The sequence below is a fragment of the Procambarus clarkii genome, chromosome 39, assembly GCF_040958095.1.
Source record: "Procambarus clarkii isolate CNS0578487 chromosome 39, FALCON_Pclarkii_2.0, whole genome shotgun sequence".
In the NCBI taxonomy this organism is placed as follows: domain Eukaryota; kingdom Metazoa; phylum Arthropoda; class Malacostraca; order Decapoda; family Cambaridae; genus Procambarus; species Procambarus clarkii.
This window is the reverse complement of record NC_091188.1, coordinates 39,693,883-39,717,510: the sequence shown is the minus strand read 5'-3', so window position 1 is coordinate 39,717,510 and position 23,628 is coordinate 39,693,883. Positions and strand designations below refer to the sequence as shown.

Here is a 23,628-nt window from a genome sequence, read left to right as displayed (position 1 = left end):
ACGTGTCTCTCTCTTTTTCAGCATTGAATATTTTTGTATAAATACCAGGTGTTTTTCTCTTAATATATTTAAAAAATTATTTCTGTTCTCATTCCAATTTTTATATTATTAAGGACCTTCTCAAAATGCTATGATTATTAGTGGCTTTGCATGTATGTAAAAAGTACCAATGTTCTGTAATCTCACCAACTCATTGTACCTTCTTGGAAATAAATTATTATTGTTATTATTAATAATAATCATTGCAGTGGCTAAAGTAATAAATATTCATATTCAACCATTTTTTTTATTTGTACATCAAAGTATGTAGTTCAAGGAAGCGTTCAGTCCAAATAATTGATTGAAGTTACTTTATATGCAGGAAGAAGTTAATTAAAAAAATATGTGGAACCATTTTTTATACCTAATATTTCAAGATGGTTGAAGATTTTATTCATATTGTTGAAGATTGTTTTCACCTGAATGAACACTTTGTTAATGTGATTTATCGTACATCTCACATGGTTCGACATCCAGTATTAAAAAAACATTTTGAGATGCCAAAGGACTTTCTTGTGGTATTTTTATATCACATTTGTTTGGGACGTGAGCCTAGATCACAAGCTAGATTCTCTTCAGTAAATGTCAAGATCAGAGATGATGTATTGGGTGTAAACAGCAGGCAATGTTCATGCTGCCCATGTAACTATTATGTGTAGGTGTATACAGCAGTCATGTTCAGCATAATAGATTAATAACTGTGTTACAGAAAGATGGATTCTTCGTGGAGGTTGGTGCCACGGATGGCGAATATCTTAGCAACACATTGTTTTTGGAGAGAAAACGGAACTGGACAGGACTTCTCGTGGAACCTTTTCCTGAAACCTATGAAAAACTTCTATCTAAAAACAGGAAGGCTTACTCAGTGAATACAGCAGTGGCACTCAATAGTGTTTCAAATGAAGTTTTCTTCAAGTAAGTAAAAATACCATATGCCTTTACCATTCAGTTAATTAGTCTTATGTGAAGCACAATACCAAACGATTTGCTTGTCAATGTACATTATGCCTCAGTTGTCTCCACTATCGACTGCATCATATATATTGGATATCAATCGAAAGAGATTTGTTAAATAAGAGTGACTCTTAGCAAAGCCATGCTGTGTAACTTTTATGAATTTTTTCAAGTACAGTATAAACAAATTAAAATTTTATTATTGACAAAATCAAATTTTTCCACAAAAGACATTAAACTAATTGGCCGGCATTTTGACAATGTAGGGCTGAGAACAGGAGATGCTTTTTCACCACAGTTACCTTCAGGTGCATAACAAACAAACAGTATTTAACAGTATTTAACAGTATTAAAACTTTATAACAAATAAAGCAAAGGTTAACAAACCCACAGAACTACTTACCCATCGAAGCCGTAAATGCCAAAACTCTGTTCAATTTTAAAATCCAACTAGAAAAGATAATCAGGGCAAAGAGTTTGGCAAGCCGCTGGCTTGCTGTCCTCATCAAGGCCACTAGCGTTAGAGGCACTCGAATAAATTCATGTAAAATTAGCACCACATTAATGATATTTCAGAATTTTGGTACTCTGTTCAACTCTAATGATATATGAAATATGTAAAGCAGGGGCTTACTAAATGTATCTGTACATTCTTTAAGGACCCTGACAAATGGTTCGTTTGGTTCTGAGCATTTATTGGACTTTCATTTTTCAATTTGTTTAATAATAACTTCCTCCCTGGTACCCACTATAAATGTTAAACTGCCCTCTTCACCACCTATGTAGATTTGATCAATAGAAAGGTCAAAGTACTTATTAAGAATGCTACCCATGTTTTTGCCATTATGAGTTACAAAAACTATTTCATTATTTAAGTAGACTTGTTACACAGGATCTTCCTGTTCGAGAACCATATTGTCTGTACGTTATTATGACATTACTCTCCAGGTGTTCAACCCATTTGCTTTAAACTATTTTTTGTAGTGCTTTGAATACCACACTTGTTAATGATATGGGGTCTATAATTTAGAGGTTCCTCTCAGCTATCATTTTTACAGGTTGTAACTACTGTATGTTCGCCTTTTTCCATATATCTGCTAAGATTCCTGTACACAGGGATATATGAAATATTAATTGGAGTAGAATGCTCAGCTCAGTTGCACATTCTCACAGCACCCAGTGTAAAACCCCATCTGGTCCAACTTCTTCACTTCTTCCTAACCCATTGAGTAATTTTTCCACTTCATCTTGAGATACCTCTATGTACTGAGCTGTGTGTTTGTATGTGTGTGTACATGAAAAATACAAATTTGCTTATTTCATCAGCCGTGAATCATTTTAATTGCTGTAATTTCCTGATACATTCTTGTGTAGACCGATTGGATACAAAGGAGTCTTGAGCCACATCGTCGACAGCAGCAAGGAGGCTATTAAAGTGAAGGCGCTTCCTCTCTACTCCATCCTACTGGCTCTCAACGTGACTGTAATTGACTTTCTCTCCCTCGACATTAAAGGTGATGAGATGAAGGTAAGCCCCATCTTTCAATTGATATAAATTGTAATTGCACAGATGAGGAATCATTCACAAAGCTACATTATGGGTACACAATGGGTACTTTGACCAAGAGAAACAGAGACATCATGGGTACTTTGACCCATGAAAAACAATGCAAAACCATGGTTTAGTTTGACCCATGAAAACAAAGCGACACCTTGTGGGGGTTTTCTTTTTTACTTTCACGACTGCAATGTGTACGTCGCCAATGTACATGTGGCAGACGCTTCACGAAGCTGTCGGAATTAGCAGAATAGAAAATACGAGAGCAACCGTACAGGGCCTGGGAGCAAGGTCGAGTTAGAGTCCTTGAGGGTCTCTCCTCACCTGGTCCTGGTCCACGTTGATCGTTGGAATCTCCTCAATGGTTGAAACACTTTAAGGGACTCCTAGGGTCCTCATCACATTTATAGTTTGTGACTTATAGGCAACTCAGTGTTGGAGACACTTAGAGCTGAAGGCTTGTGTAATGTTGGCAGTATTCAGAAGTGGTTCAACGGAAACACCGCATAAAGCTTAACAGTAGTTTATTTACTAACTTAACCATTAATACACAGGGTGCTTGATTTACTTTAGATTGGCGTCAGCAAAGCTATGGTTGTATTAGCGAGACTCTTGACGTCTGGCTAATCGACTCGTATCCACTCGTGGAGAAACACCTAACTTAACACAGTTGACAGTCAGTCATTAACACGGCAACCTAACTGCCGGTATGCAAAGGGATCACAAGAGTTCCAACCGGATACTCGGTAATGATGATATGCAATAAACACAACTACACTGTCAATGGGACAGGCAATAACATGCACAATAATAATCACACACAATAACTAAATGTGTGGTGTATGTGAAGCTCACATTCACAGACTAGTTGTAATGATCTGGTGCTCAGATCATTGGTTCTCCCTTCTCCCCTCCTTTAATTTCTTCTCCCCTCTCCCCTCCTTCCTTCTCCCTTTCTCCCCTCCCTTTTGCCATCATTCTTCCCCTTCTTCTCCCCCCACCCTGTCGCCCATTTGTCAGGGCCAAGAGGTTGACCTGAGGCTGGTCTTGGATACCTTTGGCTTCCCCCACTCAAATTTCCCCTCTCCATCCACCTCTCATTCCCTCTCTTCCCTCTCAGTGGTCCCTTCCCCATACCAGACGAGTCAAATGTCCTTACCCTTTATCTTGCAGGAGACAGGCTTGAACATAATTTATCAGTTTTGTAAACATTGCTCGGGAGGTACACTAGACGAGGGTATCCAATACAGTGGTACATTGTCCCCATCGCATAGCTGGGGAGAACTGACTCAATCTTCAGGAATTCATGTAGCCTTCCACGGCACCTCAGGGAAGATGATTGGCGGGAGATAAGGGCCAAGTCCTTATTGGCCCTAGAGAGCCAGACCTCAGGCCTAAGTGTTAAATGGTTGGCCATTGCCAAAATAATGGGTGGAGCCCTGGGACTGTATTAGATGGTGGGAGGAGTAATCCTTCCCAGCAATAAGCTGGTAAAACAAAATTTCATTAGTGTGTCTTGGGGAGTGTATCGGGACTAGAGGGCCGCAAGCCCGTATCCTAGGGGCTGAGGGCAGCCATCAACATCTTGGCCTTAGTGCGGTAATTTAAGGTATTGTGCACTTGATCTCATGTCCTCAGTAGATATCCATTGTGCCTCTAGAGGAATAGAATAGGGTATATGTTCAAATTGTCTTAATTTACATATTTCATAAAATAAATTGTATAACTTGTCCAGTGGTATTCACTTAACTCCCCTTTGATATATTTTTCTACTTTGTCATTTTTGTGTGTTGAATTGGAAACCCCCCCCCAACCCCCCCCCATGTTCTCCTACAGTTAATAGATACTAAAGTTGTCCTTGGATTTAAATTAGTAAAGTAAATTAAACAAACTAATTTCCCAAAATTTATTACTGACGTTCATACTACCCGGGAGTGCCATGGTTACTGATGCCTTGCCTTCCTGGGGGACCGGTGATAGACACATTCAGGTATGGTTGGTCCGGAAGGTGGTGGCAGTGTTTAATGAGTTTTGTTATTTTTTTATAAACTAATAACCCTTGTCCTTGATGTATCTTCCTCATTTAATATTCCTCTTATATACGGGGCAGTCCAGTGAGGGGTCATGCTGGACTGTAACAGTGTTGAGCTGGGGTATTGAGTGAAGAGAGAAAGAAATTTACAACAGAGATAGCGAACGATTTCGATCACGAGAGACGATCATAGAGGTCAGAGGGATACGATATTACAATGGTTGGGTTATTACATAGTGAAATGCAGTGATACCACACAGATAACACGCATTCACCGTCGACTCACCTATACCGGTGTCAGGTATGAGAAGGTGAGAACTGTGGTTGATCCCTCAGATCAACACAGACACAATAAAACAATGACAAGGTCTTGTACTTACAGATAAGGTACCTTTCCTTACTCACTCACTCACTCAGGCACATTTTTTTTTTTTTGAGATATATACAATTGTTACATTCTTGTACAGCCACTAGTATGCGTAGCGTTTCGGGCAAGTCCTTAATCCTACGGTCCCTGGAATACGATCCCCTGCCGCGAAGAATCGTTTTTTCATCCAAATACACATTTTACTGTTGCGTTAAACAGAGGCTACAGTTAAGGAATTGCGCCCAGTAAATCCTCCCCGGCCAGGATACGAACCCATGACATAGCGCTCGCGGAACGCCAGGCGAGTGTCTTACCACTACACCACGGAGACTGCACCTAAGTCTGCACCTATATTTATACAAGCACTCGTAGGTGGCCTGACAGCTGGTTTCGCTCGTAGACACGAAAGGTACTTGCAGTAGGGCGAGTGTCCTACCACTACATCACGGAGACTGCACCTAAGTCTGCACCTAAGTCTGCACCTAAATTTATACAAGCACTCGTAGGTGGCGTGACAGCTGGTTTCGCTCGTAGACACGGAGGGTACTTGCAGTAGGGCGTGCTGTATGCTTAACAGACATACACACACACACTGGCACTGGCGATGAGTAAGGTGGTGACGTCACGTAGTAGTGAGGGCGGCGGCGGGCGCCTCGAGGTACTGAGGTACTGAGGTACACGCTCGGGACGAGTGACAGCTGGCGGCGGCTGTGGTACCATGCAGGTACACTTGTGGTAAAGCTACACACAGGTTACTTAGGCGGCGGCACTGCCTTAGTTCACTCTAAGTCACTCACAACGATCTTTGTCACCAGGGGTTACCTGATACCAGTCTGTTTCGGTCTGGTGACTTTGTCACTTTAGGCTTCTGAACAATATATTCACACTCGTGATTCTGGGCGAGTGTGTCGTATATCGTAGAGACGCTGAGTTAACTTGATGGTGAGGAATAGACGGTGTTCAGTCTATTGGCCGGTAGACAGAACAGAATCCGTCCTCTGGGTTTGGTCTCCCTCACTTGAATGGTTTTGCCTGAAGTTCAGGGCATCTTGTGGGGCACACACAAGGGGATTACAATTTGATCAACAGCATTGCAGCAAATGGGCGGGAACCAATCATATTAGCTCGTTCGATGAGCAGTAGCAGGAGTGACGTCATGAACACGTCACAACCACGTCATAGCTGTTATTCACCATCGCGCCGGTTGACCCCAGAGATCAGACGCTGCTAGCGTCTCCCCTCTGTCCCACGCTCCCACCGGCCAATGTACTCACTGACCCTTGGTGGCAAGTATGCTTAACTCCCTGTATCTACTTCCTTCCTGGACATACGGCGGTCTCAGTATTATGAAAGTGTTCCTGGTTAAGTGGGCATCCTGGAGATACCCAACATGCCAGGTCACTATCCAGGGTTAACAGAAATAGGACCTTGTGCACAAGACCGGTGCACTGTGCACTGCAATGAGCCATTCAAGTCAGCTGTGGGAGAATCTTGAGAGACACTCTCTCACACACCATGGGTACTTTGACACATGAAAAAATGAAACAAAATGGATAGTTTGACTATGAGAAACAAAATGATACCATGGATAGTTTGACACACGAAAAACAATGCAAAACCATGAGTAGTTTGACCCTTATGGGTTTGATTGACCCTGCTTTTCCTTATTCTCATATCAGATATAGACAACAATACAAGTCACTGCTTTGTGTCATCCTTTGCAGATGACACAAAAATCATTATGAAAATTACCTCGGCTGAATGCATTGAAAAACTACAAGCAGATATTAATAACATTTTTGATTGGGCAGCAAAAAATAACATGATATTTAACAGTGATAAATTCCAGGTACTCAAGGTACTGTAAAAATGAGGACCTTAAACAAAATACAGGGTACAAAACACAATAAAATCTGCCCATAGTAGAAAAAGCAGCATGTAAAGGATTTGGAAATAATGATGTCTGACGACCTAACGTCCAGGGAGTATATAGTAAGCATCCGTCAATCCCATGGGGTTATGGAGTTGTGCCATGGTTGTCTATTTGTTGTAATCTAGTTGGATGCAATGCCTGCTGTGGCTGTGAAGGCCAACCCAAGAATGACAGTCCCGACTGCAGCGAGCGCAGATAAACGCTGAAGCGGGTGCGTCTGACAGTGGTCGAGACCTCCTCTGAAGTCTATTATCCTCCGGCTGCCTTCTCAGTTCATCCTCGAATTGCTGGAGCCCCTTCTGCACTTTACATCTCCAGGCAGATCTGTCTGCAGCTGCTGCCTCCCAAGTGTTGATGTCGATGTTCATCTGCTTGAGGTCACGTTTGCAGGCGTCTTTGAAACGCAGCTGAGGTCTTCCGGTGGGTCTCCTTCCTGATGCCAGTTCTCCATACAAGAGGTCCTTTGGTATGCGGCCATCTTCCATGTGTGTGACATGTCCCAGCCATCGCATGCGTCTCTGCTTCAGGAGAGTGAACATTGAAGGGACTCCTGTTCTCTCGAGTACAGTGTTGTTGGTGACGTGGTCTTTCCACGTGATGTCAAGAATGCGTCTCAGGTTCTGCATGTGAAAGGTATTGAGCTCTCTCCTGGCGCAGGGTCCAGGATTCCGAGCCGTAGAGAAGTGTACTCATCATACATGCCATGTAGACATGTGCCTTGGTGTGCATTGTCAGTTTGGCATTTTCCCAAATGCGCTTTGTGAGCCTGGGCCAGTGTTGTTGCGGCCTTCCCGATACGCCTGTTGAGCTCAGTATCTAAGGAAAGGGTGTCTGAGATTGTGGAGCCCAGGTACACAAACTCGTGAACTGCCTCCAGCACATAGTCTGCGATGTTTATACAGGATAGCTCGTTGACATCTTGTCCCATCACCTGTGTCTTCTTCAGGCTGATTGTTAGGCCAATTGTGGAACAGGCTGCGGCAAAGCGATTGAGTAACTGCTGCAGGCCTTATGCTGTGTGTGTGTGGTGATCGCTGCGTCGTCGGCGAAGAGGAACTCCCAGAGGATTCGCATCTGTACTTTCGTCTTTGCTCGGAGTCTGGATAGATTATAGAGCTTTCCATCAAATCTTGTACGGAGATAGATGCCCTCTGTGGTTGTTCCAAAGGCATGCTTGACGAGGATTGCGAAGAAGATACCGAAAAGGGTTGGAGCAAGAACGCACCCCTGTTTAACACCACTGTTGATGATGAATGGTTCAGAAGTTGAGCCGTTGTTCCCTTCATGTCCTTGTGGAACGATTGTATCATGCTGAATAGAATGGGTGGGCAGCCAATTTTGGCCAAGATCTTGAAGAGTCCGTCCCTACTCACGAGGTCGAAGGCCTTTGTAAGGTCAATGAAGGCGATATACAAGGCTTTTCTCTGCTCCCTGCACTTTTCTTGAAGCTGTCTCAGGGAGAACACCATGTCAGTGGTCGACCTCTGCTCGGAAACCACACTGTGACTCGGGGTACACTCTTTCAGCAAGAATCTGGAGCCTGACCAAGCCTGGCGAAGAGTTTTCCCATGACGCTGAGGAGGGAGATGCTGCGATAGTTGTTGACATCGCTTCTGTTATTTTTATTATTGTAGAGAGTGATGATGTTTGCATCTCTCATGTCTTGTGGCACCGAGCCCTCTCTCCAGCACTGCACAGAAGTTCATGAAGCTCAGTTTTAAGTGTTCCACGAGCGCACTTGAGAACTTCAGGCGGAATCCCGTCATCTCCTGGGGCCTTTCTTGAGGAAAGTAAATCCACTGCTTTCTCAACTTCTTCCACAGTTGGTTCAAGGTCAAGTTCTTCCATGATGGACAGGCACTCGATTGCATCCAAGGCTTCTACGCTGACCAAGTTCTCTCTGGAGTAGAGTTCGGAGTAATGTTCCACCCAGCGATTCATCTGTTGATCACGGTCTTTAATGATCTCTCCAGTGGCTGACTCCAGAGGAGCCGTCCTGTTTTGTGTAGGGCCTGTTGCCTGTTTGATCCCTTCGTACATGCCTCCTATGTTGCCGACAGTGGCCGCAGTCTGGATGCTGGAACAGAGTCAGAGCCAGTAATCATTAGCAAAAAGCCTCGCAGTTTGTTGAACTCTACTGCGGACAGTACGGAGGGCCTGTAGGTTCCTTTCTGAGGGCAGGTTCTTGTAGCATGAGAGAGCTCGTTTCTTTTCCTCTACGAGGGGTAACAGTTCCTCTGCATTGGCCACGAACCAATCTGCTGACTTATTCTGCCTCATACCGAAAATGGACATGGCAGTGTTGAAAATAGTGCCCCTGAGATGTGACCACCTCTCACTTGCGCTATCACAGGGTGGTACAGGAAGGGCATTTACCAGCGCCTCAGTGAATTCCTCCACCTTGTGAAGATCACGGGTCTTGTTTATGTTAATGTGTGGTCTTCCCTCCTTCTTTGCTCTGTGGATTTTCCAGGGCTGGAACTTTACACCGCAAACGACGAGAGAGTGGTCGGTGTCACAATCTGAGCTCTGGAAGCTGCGGGTCAGTTTGACGCTTCTCATATTGCTATGCCCCGTAAGCACCAGGTCGAGTTGGTGCCAGCGCTTAGACCTGGGGTGTCTCCAGGAAACCTTGTGCTGAGGCTTGGTGTCGAAGAAGGAATTGGTGATGCAGAGATTATGACGACAGCAGAACTCCAGGAGGCGCTGCCCACTCTCATTCATCTTCCAAATCCAAACTGGCCCAGGCAGGAAGGCCAAGAGCTGTGATTAGAACCAACTCTTGCACTAAAGTCTCCCAGGAGGAAGACTGGCTCTTGTTGAGGTATGTCTCTGAGAGTTAGGCCGAGGTCATCATAGAACTCGTCCTTCGCTTCGGTAGAGGAGGTCAGTGTTGGTCCATAGATGTTGATGAGGCTGACAATTCCTGCTGCTGTATGAAGCTGAAGTTTGATGATCCTTGCAGACTCCTCCATGGGCGGTACTGTACTATGGACCCTAACAACCTATTCTTGATAGCAAAGCCAATGCCATGCTCCCTTACCTCTTCTGGTGTTTTGCCCTGCCAGAAGAAAGTAAAGTCCTTTTCCCGTATGCTGCCGGTCGCAGGCAGACGTGTCTCCTGCAGGGTGACTATGTCCATCTAGAGCCTGCGTAGTTCATTGTTCATCACAGCTGTCTTGCAGGCGAGCATCGTTCACTTCCAGTAGATCTTCCGAGAGCCCTATAATAATAATAATAATAATAATAATTTTTATTTAGGCAAAGGTACATACATAAAGAGATTTTACAAAGTTTGTTGGCTTTATAGATAGGAGCTAGTACATACAATGCCTAAAGCCACTATTACGTAAAGCGTTTCGGGCAGGAAAAAACACTACTGACTAAAGCTTAAAACTAATGGGTAAAAAGAAAAAAATGCGTTGAGTACAAATAAAAATAGAGGTAAAAGAGGGGGGAACATTGTTGAAAAAACAGCACAAATACAATTACAAATTATTACAGAAAATTACATTAAAACAGCGTTGATTTGTAAAACAAAAAAAAAAAAAAAAACATACATGGGTTGACAATAGAGAGGTAAGGTAGGTTACAGGGATGTAACAAACTAGGCTGTTGTAAGAATTATCCAGAGTGGTTTATCGACAAAAGAGAATGGGAAGCTGAGCCGCATGGTGACCTGACCCCCAGGGGAATTCGCGGTGGAAATAACCGACGCTTTGTTCATATCTGCGTATAATGAATCATCCTATAGTATTCAGTAATTTAGAGAAAATTAGCCTTTATTCATTTTTATTAAAATTGTATTGTATAATAGTACTGGATACAATATCAAGAGTATTCTAATTATTGAGTTTAAGTCACCATCAGTGACGTCACGAATCAGATCTAACTTTTAAGGCGGAGTGACCGGCGGTTATAGGTCAGCAGGGTTGACATGTCTAGTATTTCTCAAAGTTCAATTAACCATTTTGGGGATCGGGAACAGCTCTGCCGTTAGAGGCTAGTGTAATCTAATTAAAGTAAAATAATTCAACCAGTCTGGATCAATTCAGTATAAACAGAGGATAATTGTTATAACTTAACCTTGCTAAAGTAACTGGGTAAGCGATGCGGAACAATACAATGTTCTAGTCTGGGCGAGATCAGACGAGGACAGATCAGTGTGATCTGCCGAGCAGCTGGGAGAGGTCAAACACTTGTCCTGGTCACGGGGTCCACACGAGGCAGAGTTGCATTGGGCGCCGATTCTAACATCGGATCGGAATTCATCATCCCCATCTAATTAATTCCACACTCAAGTTTCCGAGGTTATAAACTACTAGTGGGGATCAAGCCCCAAGGTTGATTAATTAGCGTGATCGATCCAGACCTCGATCATTGCTCTGTAGAGCTGGTCTGGTGGTGGCAGCATAGAGGCGACTCTAGGGTTTTGATCAGAGCTTAGGTCACGTCATACTGGGTGTAGAATCCTAAGTCGGTCAATCGTCTTAGGACCACGTGGCGTGGAGTTGGCTTTGGTAAAAGTTTTGGAGTCCCTTGGTAGAGAATAATAAGTAAGAATACGGGTAGAGGGAGTAGAAGGTAGAGAAGTAGAAGGAGAGGAACACCTAACCCGTGTTACAGGGAATTTATTAGGTATAGCTTCGTTTTTAACTTAAACTGGTTGAGAGAGGTACTGTCTTTAACATGGTTGGGAAGGTCATTCCACATCCTGGGCCCCTTGATTTGTAGAGCATTTCTGGTTTGATTAAGTCGTACTCTAGGAATATCAAAACTGTATTTATTTCTGGTGTGGTGCTCATGGGTTCTGTTACAACCTTCTATGAAGCTTTTGAGATCAGGATTGGCATTACAATTTAGCGTTTTGTATATGTATAGTACACATGAGAGAATGTGCAGTGACTTAATGTCTAGCATATTCAGGGATTTGAATAGGGGTACCGAGTGATGTCTGGGGCCAGAATTGGATATTGTCCTAATAGCAGCTTTGTGTTGAGTAATTAGAGGACGTAAGTGATTTTGGGTAGTAGAGCCCCAAGCACAAATACCATAGTTGAGATATGGATAGATAAGGGAGTAATAGAGAGTCACCAGGGCAGGGCGTGGTACATAATATCTGATCTTAGAAAGAATGCCCACAGTTTTTGAAACTTTTTTTGATATGTTTAGAATGTGTCCCTGGAAATTCAGCTTGTGGTCAAAGAGAACGCCAAGGAATTTGCCATCTAATTTGTTACAAATTTGGGTATTGTTTATTTTGAGATTTATTTGATTAGAGGATTTATTGCCAAACAGAATATAGAAAGTTTTGTCAATGTTAAGGGTGAGTTTGTTGGCAGTTAGCCACAGATGGACTTTATTTAGCTCAGTATTTACTGTGGCATTTAGAGCAAGGGGATCAGGACTGGAGTAAATGAAGGTTGTGTCGTCAGCAAATAGGATTGGTTTGAGGTGTTGGGAGGCATTTGGAAGGTCATTAATGTAGATGAGAAAGAGGAGAGGGCCAAGTATGCTGCCCTGGGGAACACCAATGTTGATGGGTAGGGTGGGCGAAATTGTATTATTCACAGAAACACATTGGAGCCTGTCAGTAAGGTAGGATTTGAGGTATTGTAGGGAGTGTCCTCTGACACCATAATGATGTAATTTAAGAAGAAGGTTTTGGTGGTTGACAGTATCGAAAGCTTTACGCAGGTCCACAAATAACCCAACAGGGAACTCATTTTTATCAAGAGCTGTATGAATCGAGTTAAGCATACTAATAAGTGCATCGTTAGTGCTTTTTTTGGGCCTGAAGCCATATTGGCAAGGGCTAAGTATATTGAGTTTGGCTAGATATGAGTAATGGACCTGGTGCCACGGTCCTTACATTCCATGTGCCCAGTTTGAGAGATGGGTGGCTCTGTGTTTGTTTTCTTTTGCCTGTCTCATGGTTGATGATCCGCTTATTGGATTGTGGCCTAAGCTCCACGCACCCAGTAGAGCAGGCGGACCGTGGCGGGACAGCACCTTATTGGCTGGGGGCTGCCCAGCTTGAGGCGGGCGGTAGCTGTCCTATGAAATCGGATCATTTCTCCCACCGACAGAAGCAACCCCTGGCACCTCACTCTATGCCAATTGAGTGATAGGCTTATCACTGGTAACTGTCGCTTCCCGTGTTGAGATATCGCCAAGGCGATGCTGGAGTGTCCTCTCCAGGGCACAGGCCTGGGCAGTAATTATGGAGGACCAGCTGTTGCCCATGCAGTAGATCCACCCCTCTCCACGCCACCGATGTGATCCAAGGGAAGGGCGGGCGCCGATACGCTTGGCACCAGTGTCGTCGCAGGAGTTGCCAGAATGTAGCTGTAAACAGCTGCAAACTGCCTTAGGGACTCCGACTCCAGATTTTTCCTCAGGGTTGACTCCCGAAGCTTTTCCCATGAGTGAGTTTAGCCGCAAGACAGCAGAGGTTTGAATTCGGGGTTTTCCTTCCCCTAGATGAGCTGCCTTTCCAGGCTAACGAGTCCCATCTGCCTGAAGCAACTGGTTTTAAGGCGCCAGAGACCCGCCTTCGCCCCTTCTCCTGTTGGTAGAAGCAGTTCCGCCGGGCCTAGAGGCTAAGCCACACGTGCAGGCCAGGAGCTGGACTTGGTTGTGAGAGGCTATTTGAGACGCACGCCATCAGGGGCACTTTACAGGCTGTGGGAGCTTATCTCTATAACCTTTCCCCTCGGCTATGATTTATTTATTTATTTATGCATATACAAGAATGTACATAAGGAATGTGAGGATACAATTATGGTAATTACAGTCTTGTAAAGCCACTAGCACGCGCAGCGTTTCGGGCAGGTCCTTAATCTAAGAAAATTTTAAGGAGGTAAATACTTGCAAAATTTATAGACAAAAAAATGATAACAGATTACATGGAATGAAAAAAAAAAAAGATGAGAGAAAATTATAGGTACAGTATATTAAAGCACATAGGTAGCTATGATTGATTGCAATGACAGCTTAAAATGGTAGTTGACAACAAATTGGTAGGCACAATACAGCAGAAACAATATAAGATTGATTGCAATGACAGCTTGAATGGTAGTTGACAAAAATTGGTAGTCACAATACAGCATATGGCTAGCACATAAAAGAAGACAGCAATGAACACAATGATAAGGTTGTTTGATATTACATAAAAATTAGGAGATTGGGTACCACTAGGTACAGAGCAAATTTAAAGCTCAGTGTAGGAAACTAAATAGATGAAGTTAGGTACTTTTTGGTTTTGCTTTTAAATAAGGCAAAAGTTTTACAGTTTTTCAATTCACTAGGGAGTGAGTTCCATAGACTAGGTCCCTTAATTTGCATAGAGTGTTTACACAGATTAAGTTTGACCCTGGGGATATCAAAGAGATATTTATTTCTGGTGTGGTGATAATGGGTCCTATTACATCTGTCCAGGGAGAGTTTCAGAGCATGGTTTGCATTTAAGAACAGGGTTTTGTAAATGTAGTTGACACAAGAGAATGTGTGGAGGGAGTTAATATTTAGCAAGTTTAGAGATTTAAACAAGGGAGCTGAGTGTTGTCTGAAAGCAGAGTTAGTTATTATTCTGATAGCAGATTTTTGCTGTGTGATGATGGGCTTAAGGTGGTTTGCAGTGGTAGACCCCCATGCACAGATACCATAATTAAGATAGGGGTAGATTAGTGCATAATATAGTGAGAGGAGAGCAGAGTTAGGAACATAATATCTGATTTTGGAGAGTATACCAACTGTCTTAGAGACTTTCTTAGTTATGTGTTGAATGTGGGTGCTGAAATTGAGTCTCTTGTCTAGGAATAGGCCAAGAAACTTGCCATCATTTTTATTACTGATGTTAATGTTGTCTATCTGTAGCTGAATTGCATTTGATGATTTGCTTCCAAATAAGATGTAGTAAGTCTTTTCGATGTTTAATGTTAGTTTGTTCGTTGACATCCATAAGTGGACTTTTTTTAATTCATTATTCACAACATTATTTAGTGTATGTGGGTTGAGGTTTGAGTAGATAAGGGTAGTATCGTCAGCAAACAATATAGGTTTGAGAATATTAGAGACATTAGGAAGATCGTTTATATATATAAGAAATAGAAGAGGTCCTAAGATGCTGCCCTGTGGCACTCCAACGGTAATTGGTAGAGTGGAAGAAGTTGTATCATTGATGGTTACATATTGGTGTCTGTCACTAAGATAGGATCGGATGTAGTCAAGGGCAAGGCCTCGGATTCCATAATGCTGGAGTTTAAATAAGAGGTAGTTGTGATTAACAGTATCAAAGGCTTTTCTTAGGTCAATGAAGAGTCCAATCGGAAACTCATTTTTGTCAAGGGCTGAGTAGATAATGTCAAGGAGACTAATGATTGCATCATTGGTACTCTTTTGGGACCGGAAGCCAAACTGGCAGGGGCTGAGTATGTCGAATTTTACGAGGTAGGAATAGAGCTGTTTGTAAATAATTTTTTCAAATATTTTTGATAGAATGGGTAGATTTGATATTGGTCTATAATTGTTTATGTCCGCCGGATTGCCTCCTTTATGGACTGGCGTTACTCTTGCTTTTTTGAGGATATCAGGGAAGGTGTGATACTCTATAGATTTGTTGAACAGTAGTGCTATGGGTGGGGCAAGGGCATGGGAGGCTCTCTTGTACACAATGGACGGAATTTCACTGGTGTTCCCTGCCTTGGTTTTTAGAGAGTGTATGATGGACACAACATCTGCCGGGCTGATTGGTGAAAGGAGAAGAGAGTTTGGATAGCTGCCTGAGAGATATGTGTTAATATGTGTCTGAGTCTGTGGGATTTTACTGGCAAGATTAGCACCAACCGATGAAAAGAAACTATTAAATTCATTTGCCATTTCTAAATCAGTTGACGGTATATCCCCATCCTTGTAGAGTTTTATTTGGTTATGTGAGTGTTGTTTAGTTCCTAGGATACTAGAGATAGTTTTCCAAGTGCTTTTCATGTTGCCTTTTGCTTCATTGAATCTATTCACATAATATGCAAGTTTTGCCTTTCTTATGATACTGGTAAGCATTGATGAGTACCTTTTAGCTACTTCCCTTGAAACTAGGCCAATCCTAACTTTCTTTTCATATTCATGTTTCTTGTTGATTGAGTTGAGAATGCCATTTGTGAGCCATGGATTGTTTAATCTTTTGTCAGTTATTTGCTTTGTAAGAAGGGGACAATGAAGGTTGTAGAGGCTTAGAGTTTTGGAGAGGAAGAGGTTAGCTAATGAATTTATATCATGGGTATTATTGAATTCAGAATCCCAGTTAATATTGTGAAGTGCCTCTGTAAGATTGTCTAAAGCTGATTCACTGTGTAGCCTAAATGAAAATTTCTTGCTTTTTGGTGGTGTTATGTCCATGTTCGCTATGAGAAAGGTAGGATAGTGGTCAGTTGTTCTGTCGTAGATTATACCAGATACAAGGGGAGCTGTTATGTTTGTCCATATGTGGTCCAAGGTAGTGGCTGATGTTTGAGTGACTCGGGTAGGTTTGGTGATAGTGGGGATTAGCATACAGGAGTTCATGCTGTTAAGGAAATAGTCAACTTGAGAGCAGTTTTGTTGACCCAGGTCAATATTAAAGTCTCCTCCCAGAATGATGTGGTTTTTGTTGAGATTGTTGTTTATAATAAGATTCCTTAGGTTGTCTGAGAAAGAAGCTATGTTAGTATTAGGAAATCTATAGATGGCTCCAATAGTCAAAGAGGATTTAAGGGATTTAATTGTAAACTGAGCAAAAGTATATTCGCAGTAGTCATCTCTGTCACTAATAACACTGTTGCAGATAAATGTATCTCGGTAATATATAGCTGTGCCACCACCTTTTTTATTAGGCCTACAGTTATGAATGGCTTTATAACCAGCTAAGTTGTAGAGTTGGGTATAGTCTTTATTTAGCCAAGTTTCTGTTAAAATAATGAACGATAGGTTAGTACCTAGTGCTGTGAGTAGTGCATTTAAATCGTCAAAATGTTTACCAAGTGATTGTGCCAACCTTTGTGATGTGATGATGACAACCTTTGGAATCAGGGAGCATAATCAAGCAAATATTGTGTCATCCAGAAAAATGAAAGGATAGATTATGAGAACCTTCAAATTCAGGGATCCCATCACAATGGTTGTACTCTTCAAATCACTTGGGCTGTCCCATCTTTAGTACTGCTCGGTACTCACTTCCCCTTTTCAGAGCGGGAGAGATTGCTGAAATAGAGGGAATACAGAGAACATATACGGCACGCATAGTCACAATAAAAAAACTAAATTATTGGGATTGTCTCAAACTTCTCCAAATGTACTCACTAGAAAGGAGACAAGAGGGATATCAAATAATATACACGTAGAAGATACTGGAGGGCCAAGTACCAAATATACACAGTAAAATAACAACATTCTTGAGTGAACGATATTGAAGAAAATGCTGAATAGAACCAGTGAAGAGCAGGGATGTCATAGGCACAATCAGAGAACACTGTATACATCAGTGGGTTCATCAATGTTCAACATACACCCAACGAGTATGAGAAATTATGCTGGAACAAACATGGACATCTTTAAGAGAAAACTAAATAGTTTTCTTCAAGAGTGCCGGAACAACCAGGCTATGGTAAATATGTGGGACTGCGGACCGCTCCAAGCAACAGCCTGGTGGACCAAGCTCTCACAAGTCAAGCCTGACCTCGGGCCGGGCTTGGAAAATAGATCTCCCAGAACCTCATCAAGCAGGTATACCCATGAAAAACAAAGCAACATCATGGGAAGTTTGACCCTTGAAAACAAAGCGATATCATAGGTAATTTGACCCATGCAAAACAGCGACACCATGGGTAGTTTAACCCCTTGAAAACAAAGCAACACCATGGATAATTTGACTTATGAGAAATATATTTATTAATCATGTAAAGAAATATAAAATCTTGCAAATAATAATAAAGGAAGGATAAATATTATTATTATTTTTATATACAGTTCTCTTTCCTATCACTCTTTTCTCTCTCTCTCTCTCACTGATCACTTCCTCTAGAAATTAATATTTGTATGTGCAATCTACAGACCTCAATGGCAGGGTGCTTCCTTAATCAACTTCCTGATGGACAATCTAGACTCCCTATTAATACAACATAACTGTTAGCACATTATAATTATGGGTGACTTCAACTAGTATATCATAATGAGAGAGTTTAATGAACTCTTGGCAGTTTTCAACTTCAACAATTTTGTGAGCTTCCAAATTCATATTTAAACTCGTCCCTCGATCCTGTCCTAACTGACCTACGTGCAAGCATAGTTCATTGCAGGGTCTGCAGTGTTGGTTCCAACATATCCCTACCACTGGGATATGCTGGCTCATCAGACCACCTTGATGCCTTTACTATGCTGGCTATCTCAACAGATAGAGGTTGAAAAATCTACTCACACTGTCTGGCTTTGAAAAAGAGGAAACTGGACAGCTCGCTGCTCAAAGCTAGAAGCAACTGAATTGAATGCCTTTCTCCAAGGGGACATGAACTGCCAAGCAAACGCCTTCACTAGTCTCATACTGGACCTCCAGCAGTGGTGCATTCCTCACCGGCAGTATGTGACCAAGCCTTCTGATCAGCCTTGGTCTGGGTATTGCCAGATGGCAATTGATGCCAAAATCAAAGCCTGAAGGAGATTTAAGTCTCACAACAAGAACATTCATAGTCGGTGTTATCGAATAATTACAGGAGATACTGCATTGATAAGATTCAGATTCAGATGTTTATTCAGGTAAGGTATATACATACAAGTGATGTTACATTAATGGATTGATATATAGATAGAGCTAGTACATACAATGCCTAAAGCCACTATTACGCAATGCGTTTCGGGCAAGAAAAACATTAATATCTAGAACTTAATACTAATTGAGCATAAAGAATAAAAGGTGTTGAGAACAAATACAAATTTACAGATGTTAATACAAATACAGATGTTACAGAACAAATACAGATGTTAAACATATAAGCTAAAAACTGAATGTGAAATAATAGATATAAATTGGATAAGTTTGATTCATAAAACATTTGTTTAGAAATAAGGTTGTTGCTGTATGGAACCAATTGACTCACGATCGCTCAATTGTTTACATGGATAAATATTGAGGGTGTACGACGGACTCTAGCCTTCAGCCCTGATAACCACAGGCACACTACAATCGAATGAGTTTGGTTGGGTATAAATAGAAGCTGCCTTCCATCGGCCACTAGTCTTTTTCAATTACCTTTATTCTTACACTAGAGGCTACCTAGCATTGCTGACTGTATAAGTCTCTAAAATTCCAGGTTCATTAGGAATTTTGCTAACGTTTCTAATGAAATTGCAAGCTAAGAGCTGTTATTCTACATCTGCTCCTCAGAAACCTGTCCCTTGAAGCTTATTTTTTGTAAGCTTTTTATTTATTAATCATTAGAAGAAGTATAGGTTAGGAATTGTCTCCAAAGAATTCTCAAAGAATTACTCGTTATTGCTATCTAAAATAATTAGACGAGTCAAAACTAAATACTACGAGGATAAATTTACCCAAATAAAGAGCAACATTAAAAAAACTTGGAGCACAATTTCACAAATATTGGGATCTAAGAAGATTTTAAATAACAAACCAACACTCCTGTCCAATAACGATGGTCAGCTTTCAGCCTCTGATTCTGCTATTGAGTTCAATAGGTTCTTCTTTTCCATTGGGTCATCCCTTGCAAATGATATTCCATCTTCCAGTTCTGATGTTAAGGACTATCTTACAGGTACCTATCCACAGTCTCTGTACCTAAAGCCTACTAATTCCACTGACGTTAATGAGATAATCCTTTCCCTTAAAACCAAGTCTAGTGCCCTTGAGGAGATACCAACTTTAATCTACAAAAAAGCCTCCAGATCTTTAGCCCCTGCTATTGCTTTGCTCTTCAACAAGTCACTTGAACTCCAAACCTTTCCAGATATTCTAAAAAAAAAAGCGAGAGTAACCCCTGTCCACAAATGTGGTGATCTCACAGATGTTAACAACTACAGACCTATATCAATCCTGCCTAACTTGTCAAAAATATTTGAAAAACTAATCTACAAGCAGCTTTACTCTTATCTAGCCAAACACAATATACTTAGCTCTTGTCAATATGGCTTCAGACCCAAAAAAAGCACTAACGATGCACTTATTAGTATGATTAACTTGATTCATGTAGCTCTTGATAAAAATGAGTTCCCTGTTGGGTTATTTGTGGACCTGCGTAAGGCTTTTGACACTGTCAACCACCAAAACCTTCTTCTTAAATTACATCATTATGGGGTCAGAGGACACTCCCTGCAATACTTCAAATCTTACCTTACTGACAGGCTCCAGTATGTTTCTGTGAATAATTCAATTTCTCCCACCCTATCCATCAACATCGGTGTTCCTCAGGGCAGCATACTTGGCCCTCTCCTCTTTCTCATCTACATTAATGACCTTCCAAATGCCTCCCAACACCTCAAACGAATTCTATTTGCTGACGACACAACCTTCATTTACTCCAGTCCTGACCCCTTGCTCTAAATGCCACAGTAAATACTGAACTAAATAAAGTCCATCTTTGGCTAACGGCCAACAAACTCACCCTTAATATTGACAAAACTTTCTATATTCTGTTTGGCAATAAATCCTCTAATCAAATAAATCTCAGAATAAACAATACCCAAATTTGTAACAAATTAGATGGCAAATTCCTTGGCGTTCTCTTTGACCACAAGCTGAATTTCCAGGGACACATTCTAAATATATCAAAAAAGTTTCAAAAACTGTTGGCATTCTTTCTAAGATCAGATATTATGTACCACGCCATGCCCTGGTGACGCTCTATTACTCCCTCATCTATCCATATCTCAACTATGGTATTTGTGCTTGGGGTTCTACTACCCAAAATCATTTACGTCCTCTAATTACTCAACACAAAGCTGCTATTAGGACAATATCCAACTCTGGCCCCAGACATCACTCGGTACCCCTACTCAAATCTCTGAATATGTTAGATATTAAGTCACTGCACATTCTCTCATGTGAATTATACATATATAAAACGCTGAACTGTAATGCCAATCCTGACCTCAAAAGCTTCATTGAAGGTTGTAACAGATCCCATGAGCACCACACCAGAAATAAATTCAGTTTTGATATTCCAAGAGTACGACTTAATCAAACTAGAAATGCTCTACAAATCAAGGGACCCAGAATGTGGAATGACCTTCCCAACCATGTTAAAGACTGTACCTCTCTCAACCAGTTTAAGATAAAAACGAAGCACTACCTAATTAATTCCCTGTAACCTACCTTACCCCCCTATTGTCAACCCATGTCTGTTTTCTTAAACAACGCTGTTTGTCGACCTAATTATATTTGTGCTGCATTTTGAGCCATGTTTCCCCCTTTTTTTTCTTTATTTTTATTTGTTCTCAATACATTTTATTCTTTATACTCAATTAGTATTAAGTTTTAGTCATTAATGTTTTTCCTGCCCGAAACGCTTTGCGTAATAGTGGCTTTAGGCATTGTATGTACTAGCTCTATCTATAAATCGATCAAATTATGTAAAATCTCTTGTATGTATGTACCTTACCTGAATAAACATTTTATTTCTTGGGGGAGCCCCTACGGCTCCCCGGAGCTATCCGTGGCTGATATGGATACCCTAACTGTTTTGCATCAGTCAATGTGGGTGGAGTTCTAGGCCTACCGGGGACCACGAGCCAGAACCTGACCCCCTCAGAGAGGCACGGGGAGCAATGGCCCATATGATTGTGGGCCTTTGATCAATGGCACATGTGATTTGGAGCATTCTATATCTGCCATAGACCGGGACAGGCACCAAGAAAGGTAAGCGCCACAAAACAAACCCCTATTCTGGTTAACAACAAAAATCGACAAACGAGTGGACAGAACTCCCCCAGGAAAACGAACTAACAAGCATGACGTCACACGAGCCGCACCGCATGTCTGCGCAGCTCCCCCCCTCCCCAGGAGAGGGAAGGGGGAGCCCCAGACCCCCGCGCCGGCGATCCCCGCCTCAGTTCCTCGGCTGATGGGATAATGCACGGTCGTGTGGCTCCAGCTCCGGTCTTGTCTCAGTGCTATGACTTGTTTGCAGTGCTGCTCTTACGGTGGTCGTGTGAGCTGGAGTAGTATTCTGAGGTACTCGGGCTGCATGTGCTTAGGGTCACCTTCCCTGAGTGCCCTGTAAGTACCGCCCTTGGGGCTTGGGGTTGCCTTCCACGTCACCTTGGGTCTACCTCTGTTGGCTTTTCGCTGCTTGGCGTTTGGCCGCCCCGAGTGTTTGGGGGTTTTACTCCCTTGTTTACCTTGGGGTAAGTGGTAGTTATAGCACTGGTGGGGCGCAGGGTACTGCGTAGCTAGTTTTCACCTATGACAGCGGCCGGCTCTGTTCCCTCTGGGTACGTTGTCCACTTACAATACAATACAATACAATTTTATTTAGGTAAGGTACATACATACAATAAATATTTACAAGGATTGTTTGACTTATAGGTATAGCTAGTACATACAATGCCTAAAGCCACTATTACGCAAAGCGTTTCGGGCATGATAAACTTAAATGACAAAACTTGTGTGGTTTTTCTTTTATATTTGTTTTTGCCTGGTAGGGGGGTCTGCCTTGTGCCCCCCCCCCCCGTATATTAGGTTCGTTTGTGTGGTGGCACCCCCTGCTTCGCCCTCACGGGTGGACACGTCCCGTGGGTTCAGCTTTAGCAGTTTGCTTGGTAGTTTGGGACGCCGGTTAGCAGTGCCCTGCCTGGGATAACCCTTAGCAGGCCCAGTCTAGGGGGCCCTGGGAAACCCCCCGGGGTCTCTCGCGTCCGATAGTTGAGACCCTTGCGTCCCCTCTCGCTTTGTGCGAGTTGAGGGTTGCTCTGTCCCTTTGTCTGAGTGACTCCTTGTTTTTGCCTTCGTCATGCTGCCTGTTGGGTCGGTGACACATTCGACCCCGAGTCCTGCGAGCTTTGTTGCTTGTTCGTGACTCCATTCACCAAGTCTGCTGATGAATTCCCGTGGGTGCATGCAGCTCGCGCGTTGCAGGATAGGATGTTGCAACGCGCTCAGGTTTGTCGCTTCCCCGGACGCCCCGATGCTGCCCCGCTTGTGTAGGGACCCAGACTTGGGGGTTTTGGTCACTTCGGCCTTGGTTCTTCCACGCCCCCCTTGTTTTTCCCCCTCCTGCTTCCGGCCCCTACGCATCTGTAGGCTTCGGGGTCGGGGCGGGGTTAGAAGTTTTGAGACTTGGGCAGTTTCGGGGGTTACCCCGTCCGGGGTAGCTGCGGAGGCATACGAGTCTATTCCTACGGCCGATGCTCCGGGGTCTGACCAGTGGGCCCCTTCTCTTCCAGCTCTCTCGGCTGCCCCGGCTTTTTCTTGTGGGGCCGGGGCTTTGGATGTCGACTTGGCCCCGAGGCCTGGTGTAAAGCCTCCTGGGGCTGGGGAGGAGCGGCCTTGGGCTCCATTGCGCCCCGCCTGGATTTCCGTCCTTCTGAGCGGGGCTTACTGTTGTGAGGAGTGGGGTTTTCTTTCCCCTCTCTGCGTACGGTTTGGGGTTGGGTTCTGCTCCTCCCCGGGTTCGGTTCCGTGTCCCTGTGGTTTCTTCGGTTCCGTGTCCCTGTGGTTTCTTCGGTTCCGTCTTCCGGAGGTTTTCGGCTAACCGCATCTCTTCGCT

General features: G+C 42.8%; 1 protein-coding gene across 1 annotated transcript in view; it reads left to right on the top strand.

The window, feature by feature from the left end:
- Positions 1 to 23,628, top strand: part of LOC123760265 (protein Star) — a 38,053-nt gene that overhangs the window by 6,032 nt on the left and 8,393 nt on the right. Inside the window, exons 4-5 of the mRNA XM_045745779.2 lie at positions 749 to 954; positions 2,368 to 2,521. Coding sequence (XP_045601735.1) covers positions 749 to 954; positions 2,368 to 2,521 — 360 coding nt within the window. The remainder of the gene's footprint in view (positions 1 to 748; positions 955 to 2,367; positions 2,522 to 23,628) is intronic.